The 8,904-nt window shown below is 43.2% G+C and overlaps 1 protein-coding gene across 1 annotated transcript in view; it reads left to right on the top strand.

Moving 5' to 3' along the window:
- The first annotated feature begins 535 nt into the window (after positions 1–535).
- ccdc80 (coiled-coil domain containing 80) overlaps positions 536–8,904 on the top strand; it is a 39,782-nt gene continuing 31,413 nt past the window's right edge. Inside the window, exons 1-4 of the mRNA XM_015396243.1 lie at positions 536–1,587; positions 1,896–2,096; positions 3,911–4,383; positions 7,623–7,940. Of these exons, the coding sequence (XP_015251729.1) occupies positions 969–1,587; positions 1,896–2,096; positions 3,911–4,383; positions 7,623–7,940 (1,611 nt within the window). The 5' untranslated portion in view covers positions 536–968. The remainder of the gene's footprint in view (positions 1,588–1,895; positions 2,097–3,910; positions 4,384–7,622; positions 7,941–8,904) is intronic.

Here is an 8,904-nt window from a genome sequence, read left to right as displayed (position 1 = left end):
CATTTTAGTGCTGGATCGAGGCGCCTGATACTGGTATCGGTGCAACACTAAAAAACACTTATAATTAATTGAACAATGTGTAATTATTTCATATTTAATGTGCCTTCAGAAGTTTGAATTCTGAATATGAGCGGACTTTTCCTGAGAATTCATTAGTTTAAGGTTGCACTGATGGTCCAACTGTTTGTTTTACCTGCTTTTATTCTGCTATAATATTTTCTTCTATTTTATTGTTTCATTCATGTAAAGCCATTTTAATTGTCCTTCTACTGACCTGTGCAGCAGATAAACTTTCCTTGAGACATTAAACCTCAAATACCTTAATGTTGCAATGGAAAGCTTCTCTCCATGAGTCAGATGCTCAGCTCCTCTCTCATTCTGAGGGAAGCCATGAACTAACCTGATGGATAAAAACGGACTAAAGAAGCTTCTCAGTGTTTTTGCTTTTTATTCAGTGTTTTACAGTAAAGGGGGGAGTGTTTGGAGAGGGGGTTGGTGGCTGCGCGTCCCGGGGCAGCTCCTTATGACGTTGCGTCACCAGGAGTCCGGAGGTCTGTGAGGACGAAGCAGCAAAGCTCCCAGTTTGCCAGAGTGGAGCTGGAGAGAGGCCAAGTTGTTCTGACTGGTTCTTCCTTCCTCTGCTCAGCTCGTCCTGGAAAAACACAGACCGGAGGATTAAAGCCAAGTTCGGGATTTTAATCGGTTTTAAAGAAACCTAAAAGTGATCTAAAACTTTTCTCTGAGAAAGTTTATCTGTTTTTTTTTTTTTTTTTTTTTTTTTTTTTTTTTTTGATTGATTATGAATTAATGGGCTCCAGAGCTCCGGATGATCCACCGTTTCCCTACTAGAAGCAAACCAAAGTGTGGATTTACCGCCAGTTCGGGCTCCTCCAGCGGACATGGTCTGTGCGTCTGCCTTCCTGCTCTGAATCAGTTCTAAGGAGGAACGTTCACTTAGCGGATCCACGATGAAGGCGTTTATTTGTGTCTGCTTGGTTCTGATGACTCTGCTCACCTGGACCGAAGCCGACAGACAGGTTCTGCTGAAGCGGGTCCAGCTCCACCGGCGCGCACCAAAGAACGGACGGACCCAGCAGCGCGCATCCGCCAAGGAGGGCTTCAGCCTGCGCCTGCGCCCGGGCTTTGGTTCTCCGATCACTATGCGGGGTGCAGGAGAGGCGCAGTCTGACGACGGGGCCCAGGATCCCGTCAGGAGAGGGGGGGCCGGGCAGATTGGCCTGCCGCAGCGGGATGAGGGCGCCCCGGGAGCCAGAGCCCGGATCTCCAGGATGCCGAGCAGCGCCGGTTCACCCAACCTGCTGGCCAGCTTCGCAGGGAAGAACCGAGTCCTGGTGATCTCCGCGCCCCACGAGTCCGACGGCTACTACCGGCTGATGATGTCTCTCCTGAAACCGGACGTGTACTGCGAGCTGGCCGAGAGGCACGTCCAGCAGATAGTGATGTTCCACCAGGAGGGGGAGATGGGGGGCAAGGTGAGGAGGATCACTGCTGAGGGCAAGGTGCTGCAGGAGCCGCTGGACATGGCGCTCATCCCCAGACTCATGAGCTTCCTCAAACTGGAGAAGGGTAAGAGTCAGACAGGACTGCTCCTCAGGGAAACATATGCTGGTTTAACAGGTGAACAGGTATGCAGGTGAACACTCAGGTGAACAGCTGCTGGTAAAGCTTCACCTCCCAAACAGACCAAAGTGGTGAATTCTTTCAGCCCCCATTTATTGACTTTTCGGACCATATTGAGTCAGTTTGCTTTTTATTGTTGAGTTTTAGGACATTGGCAGTAAAGAGAAACAAACGATGCCAGTTTTTTTTTATTTTGTGTTTCTAAAAAGTGTTTGATATATATTTTACTCCACCCCCCTTCCTTGGACTTGCAGGTAAGTTCGGAATGGTTCTGCTGAAGAAAACCCTGCAGGTGGAGGAGAAGTACCCCTACCCAGTGAGACTGGAGGCCATGTATGAGGTCATTGACCAGTCGCCCATGAGGAAGATGGAGAAGCTGCGCCAGAAGGGTTTCGTGCAAAAGTGTAAAGGAGCAGGTGTGGAGGGTCAGGTGGAGGACATCACGCCTCACACAGGTAAGCAGTAGTCTAGCTGTAAAAAAAAGGTAACCACAGGTAACCTTTGAGCATGAGGAAGATCTGTCACTAACATGAACAAACTGAAATCGATCAGACAGATAAGATTTAAACCAGTCTAGAGCTGTTCCTTTAATTCCAACAAAATATTCAAGTCTTTCTAAAAGAATATTATGATCAACTGGATCAAATGCAGCACTGAGATCCAACAGGACGAGCACAGATACAAGTCCATTATCTGAGGCCATGAGAATATCATTAGTGACTTTCACCAGAGCTGTTTCAGTGCTATGATGAGCTCTAAAGCCAGACTGAAACTCTTCAAAAAGTTCATTATGGTGGAAGTGATCGCACACTTGTTTGGCAACTACTTTCTCAAGAACTTTAGATCAGAAAGGAAGATTGGATATAGGTCTATAATTAACCAAGTCATCTGGGTCAAGAGACGGTTTCTTAAGCAGAGGTTTAATTCCAGCAACCTTAAAAGCTTTAGGTACATATCCCTGTAACAGAGATAGATTAATCACATCTAAAATGGAGGAGGAGATCAAAGGGAATACCTCCTTAAATAACCTGGTTGGAACTGGATCTAACATCAAAGTTGAAGGCTTAGATGAAGACAATAATTTTGCTAACTCTGAAAGTTCAACTGGATCAAAGCAGTCTAAACCCGGTTCAGATTCCATGACTACCTCAGGTACAATCGCGGATAGAGGAGTGCTAATGATCTTATTTTTAATAAGATCAATCTTATTTATAAAGAATCCCATAAAATCATTGCTGCTAAGAGCAGGTGGAATGGACGGTTCAACAGAGCTATGGCTCTGGGTGAGTTTGGCAACTGTATTAAAAAGAAATCTAGGATTATTCTTATTCTCCTCTATTAATGAGGAGAAGTATGCTGCTCTTGCTTTACAAAGGGTCCTCTTATACAGCAGTAAACCATTTTTCCAGACTAGGTAGGACTCCCGCAGGCCTGTGGAGCGATATTTTCTCTCCAGTTTCCTAGCATTTTGCTTCAAAATTCGCAGCTCGGCATTAAACCACGGAGCCAGCTTTCTATTTTTAACGGTTTTCATTTTCAAAGGAGTTGCGTTGTCTAAGGCAGTACGCAGAGAACTACCAACCCCATCAACAAAATCATCAACCTGTGAAGGGGAATAAGCTAAGCTTTTGCACTCTGCAGCACTGCTCAGCGACACAGAGGAGAGAGAAAGTGAAGCAGATTCTTTAAAATGTATAACTGCACTATCTATTATCTATTAAAAGTAGTCAAAGAGGACAGGGTTGTGAGGAAATACTGTTATTTCTTCACATTCTATGCCGTATGTCAGCACAAGATCCAAAGTATGAAGATGAGAATGTGTGGGACTATTCACATTTTGAACAAAGCCAATAGTGTCTAAGATAGCATTTTAGGCTGCTCTTAAGCTATCGCCTTCAATGTCAGCATGGATGTTAAAATCTCCCACTATGATGACCCTGTCAGTATTTAATACCAAATCAGAAAGGAACTCTGAAAACTCATCTAAAAATTCAGAGTAAGGACCTGGTGGACGATACAAAGTTACAAAAAGAAAAAATTTGGATCAGGGAAATTACGGGTTAAATGTTCAAAAGAGTTGTAAGTATTAACTGCCTTTGGGGTAATCAGTAAGTCAGACTGAAGGATTGTTAAAGATAGACATCTTCAGTCTATGTTGAAAGAGTTTAGGGTTTATCCTTTGGCCTATCTGGTGGTTTAAATGAATGCCTTTTGGTGTTACAGAACAGTTTAGGTTTATGTATTTTTGCTCTGCTTGTGTGTTGATTAGCTCCTGATCCATCTGTAGAGGAAAAACCCAAAAAGAAGTTTATCAGAAAGCCCAAACCAGCCTCAACAACATCTGCTACAACTACCACAACGACTACACGGCCCACGACGACGACAACAACAACAAGACCTACCACCACCACAACAAGACCTACCACCACCACAACCAGAGCCACAACCACCACAACCAGAGCCACAACCACCACAACCAGAGCCACAACCACCACAACCAGAGCCACAACCACAACTAAACCCACCACCACCACTACAAGAAGACCCACCACCACCACCCAGAGACCAACAAGAGCCCAGCCCACAGCGCTTTGGCTGCCAGCTCCTAGAACTACTTCTGATCCTTACTATGACAACCGCAGAGACAACCGCACTGATAAGGACACCACACACAGCCACAAGCTAGTGCCTGTTTCACATAAGCCCACAAAGGACAAATCCACCAAGAATGAAGCAGAGAAGGTAATACTGATGTTTTCCTGGTCGCTTGGCGTCTCTTCCTTTTATAACCGCACGGTTTACTTATGGATTGCAGTCCTTCCAATGTTTTAACCCCTTTAGCTTGCAGAGATGTCAGTCACCAGGCTGCTAGTTCGTCAATTTATTCCAAAGAAGTAAAAAAACAATCCACTGGACTTTGTTTCCAACTTTGAAGACGTTTCGCTTCCCATACAGGAAGCTTTATCAATTCAAAATGTCAGATTTTGACTTGTTGGCCTGGCTGAACAAATGAGTTGGACTCCTGGCCTAATCAGCCAGGCCAATAATTCCCTTTAACGACCCCCCTTTCAGAGACATAGACAGGTATGGGGCCTTGCAGGCTTACAATGAAACCAAAAGACCCCCATTCCAAAGTGGTGGACCCGTTCGTCCGGTTCAGTTTGCATGTTTTCTAAACAAAACAAGGCTTTGTTGGGCTGCTGGATAAAACCTGGAACTAAACGCTTTTCCTGACATTTTGAATTGAAAAATCTTCCTGGATGGAAGAGAAACGTCTTCAGACAAAGTCCAGTGGATTGTTTTTAATTTTTTTGGAATGACTATGACCTTGATGACTGAGAATCTTCACCAGCAGATTGTTTAATTTAGACTCAGATGGAACTGGTAGAAAACAAAAACACAACATTCTTGTTCATGCATCATGTAAACCAGGAACTACAAAGTATGTGAGTCTCTATTCACATTCTGCATAACTTCATGACCACCTGTATAATAGTTGGTCCAGCTTTTGCAGCAACCATAACCTTTTAAGCAGAGAACTCCAGTGAACCATTGACGATATGCTCCTTTAAGTTCAGCAAAGCAGGCTCTCCATGGATCTCAATTGTTTGTCAAGAACATTCCACAAATTCTGGACTGAAATCTGCCAATTGATAAACATGACAATGCTTGTTATGGTTCTAGGCAACCTCTTAAGTACCCAAAGTTATTGCTATATATTACTGGATTTGACGTCCACTTTTAGCCACTATAGCTAGTGCCATTCTCACTAGACACCATTGATATACAACGAGTCATGTCAACATATCGGCCTGCTCTAATACAGAATCAGCTGCATTTGTCACAGAAGCAGTTGTGGCTAATTTCAGCTTATATCATTTTTGAATAAATTATGTCTCAAATTAAAGTTGGGTAAATTGCCGATATGATATCATAGATAGAAATATGTACTCAAAATAAATATGAATCCATAAGCAGTGAGGGAACTGTGAATTAAAGTGGTCACAGGCATAAAAATGTGGCTGCAAGTTTGTTTTTAACTGCTGTGATTTTTATATCAGCATTTGTTGGTTTCTGGCCTTGGTGCTGAACTATTGACTAACAAAGAGGGGTCATGGCTACCAGTAGTAGCCATTCAAACTTTCCCCACTTTCTGTCATGGGCCCTTGGCTGGTCTTTGACTGGTCCTTGGATGGTCCTTGACTGATCCTTGGCTGGTCCTTTGCTGACCCTTGGCTGGTCTTTGACTGGTCCTTGGCTGGTCCTTGAATGGTCCTAGGCTGGTCCTTGGATGTCCTTGGCTGGTCCCTATAATTCCTTTTTAAACATCAAATCTTTGTACTAAAATATTCTTTCTGTCATGATTTGTGGACATTAAGATCTAAAGAGAAGCATCATCTCCTGGTCAGACCCTGTAATTCAGTGAAAGGGTGGAGTCAGAGTAAAAAGGTATGCAAGAGGGGGTCACTACAGTGGCTGGGAGTTGGATGGGATTTTGCTTGGAGTTTTAGGGAAGTGGACTGCCATTCAACTTGTGTTTGACTGGGAACGGCCATTTTTAAAGGCTGCTACTGCACCTTTATCAACGGGCCAGCCATTGTCAGCAGCGGAACATTTCCTGGTGTTGTCGGTGACCTGGGGTGGACAGTTATAGCAAAAGGGGCAGGACCCAGAGCTTGGATCTGAAAATAAAAACCAATCTGTGTATTTTTTATGGCTCACTCTGCAGGGTATCTAGTGCTTCCTGACTGAAGACAGACTCCGCCCCCTGCTTAGGGGGAGGAGGTGGTCAGAGAGGCAAAGAGACAGGAAGGGGAGAGGATAAGAGAAGAAAAGCTCCAGGCTGCTGTACTTTAATATATTTTCATTTTGGAGCAAGAGAGACAAAAAACACTAGAGGTGTTCTGAAAAAGGCTAACTTAGCCTATCCAGCATGACTAGCTTGAAACACTTATTGCTAAAATGTGAGATATTCTGATTCATTGAGGCCTTCATAAAATCCACTGTTACTCCTATTCAGTGAATTACGGCTCAACGTGGTTCTTTTGGTTTTAACAGCCGTTTATTGAGGACACATCTTACAAAGTCCCCAAAAAATTCCATCACAAATAAGAAGGGAAACAAAAACCAAAACCAGCAAAACAAATATAAAGGTTTACACAAATAAAGTCATAATAAAGATTATTTAAACGTTATTTATAACGTTTCTGGCCAAACTTCTTGGAAAACAGTCCCAGTGATGCAAGTAATTGTTTCAATCAGTCTTTTTCATGGGCAGCAACGTGACATGCAGAACAAAAGATAAACTCCTCCTTACATTTTAATGTGTTTAACATGAACAACATGACTTTACTGAAAGTTATCTATATATTTATGATGGAACATTTCATTTTAATACTAGTATGTATGAGCTGTTGTTTTAAACTAAACTTTAAAAATAATTAAATGAGTTGACTCAGATGGCAGCTACCAATGAATTCTCGTATTTTATCCCTTTATTCAGCCTTTCTTTAACCATCCAAAATCATTTGTTTTACTGTTTTAAATGCTGCATGTTGCTTTTGTTTTTGTATTTTTGCATTTCAGGTCAATCAAATTTCAGTTACATACAAGTCAAACTTTTAAAGCAGATTCTAAAGGTTTTCTGCTCTTTAAATTCTGACACTGCTTGTGTTTCTGCAGCAGCCCTGACTCAATGCTTTGCCATGGCTCCTGTGTGTCATGTGTAACCAATCTAGTATTATATATCAATGGTCAAAGACAAACTCTGCATTCAAACCACTGAGACTAACAGTAATAAAACATCCCAGTTTCGAATGTTGCCCAAGCGATCAGCTCGAGTTGCTTAGAGAACATTCACATTTTCTACCACTGAAAAATATTCAAGATCTAAGCAGACTTTTTCAGCTTCAAACTGGCTAAATTGTCATTAATCATCGTGGTAAATCTCTGACTGAATAACGGCATATTTATGTATGCAGGTTTCACCTAAAGACTACGAGGACAGCTATGAACCCAGCCCGCCCATTTCAAGCAACCCAGGAGAGGCTGAGCCTGCCCCAGACGTCACACCAACCAAAAAAGTCAAACTCAAGCATGACAAGAAGAAAAAGGGAGACAAAAAGAAACTGGAAAAGAAAAGAGGAAAAGCTGGGAAAGAACAGAGGATCAGGAAAGAGAAGAAACCAAAGTACCCAGAAAAAAAGGACTACCCAAAACCCACAAAGAAGCCAACACCCCCTCCCAAGGGCTCCCTGGCCTCTTTTCTGGACTACTTTGAGAACCGGAGGCGGCTGCTGGTGAGAACATGACACAACATTTACACTATCAGCAAACTACTCTACGTTTCCGTTAAATCACATCTGTGCTGCTGCCCTTTGTGTCAAAAGATTAACTTCACTTCTTAAATTAATTTAATACCCAGTTGGCTCCTAATTTACTCTTTAGTCTTAAGGCTGCTAATATATTTAAAAACAGCAGTTTGAATCGTCTTACATTAAATGCATGTTTTAATTGGCTGTTATCATCGACACTAAAGTCGGACATAAAGTGTGTTTGAAAGGACCGTCCTGTTAGAACACCCGGTTTATCTGTTTAGCTATTGATTGGATCGTTTGAGGGGAAACATTCCAGTGTTTTATTGTCATTCCACTCTCACAAGTACAGAGCAACGAAATTCACTCTCTGCATTTAACCCATACCCTTCGAGAGCAGTGGGCTGCCATTGTGTGGCGCCCGGGAAGCAGCGTGGGGTTAAGGGTCTTGCTCAAGGTCCTAAAATGGTAGTCTGTGTGAGTGGGGCTTGAATTCAGAATCTCAGGATTCCAAGCGTAATACCGTAACCACTGGGCCGCCACTCCCCAAAGCAGGCATTAGCGTGAAGGGTCTTGCCTAAAGCCGGGCATCAACTGTACGATTTTTTTCAACCTTGCACGCAGCTATAGCTCAAACTGAAAATCAAACATGTTTGATTTTCTCCCGACCTCATGATTCCTGATGGGGAGGTGGTCGCTAGAGGCTGATAACCCCTTGTTACCCCCCTTCACTACACCACTCACCATCAGGATGACCTTCAGCCTGTTTAAAAAAATCTCACAGGACTGGAAAATCGTCCCGAAAAGGGCAAAAAATTGTACAGCGAACGCCGGGCTAAAGGACCCACACTGGCAGCTCATTTCCCCCAGCTGGGATACGATGCGTGATTTACCACTTGAGCTAGCCAGCCGCAAAACGGTGAGTCACTAAGTAAACTGGGAACTCCTG

The sequence above is a fragment of the Cyprinodon variegatus genome, unplaced genomic scaffold, assembly GCF_000732505.1.
Source record: "Cyprinodon variegatus isolate N-32 unplaced genomic scaffold, C_variegatus-1.0 Scaffold785, whole genome shotgun sequence".
Classification (NCBI taxonomy): domain Eukaryota; kingdom Metazoa; phylum Chordata; class Actinopteri; order Cyprinodontiformes; family Cyprinodontidae; genus Cyprinodon; species Cyprinodon variegatus.
The sequence above is the reverse complement of the archived record's forward strand: the minus strand, read 5'-3'. Positions and strand labels throughout refer to the sequence as shown.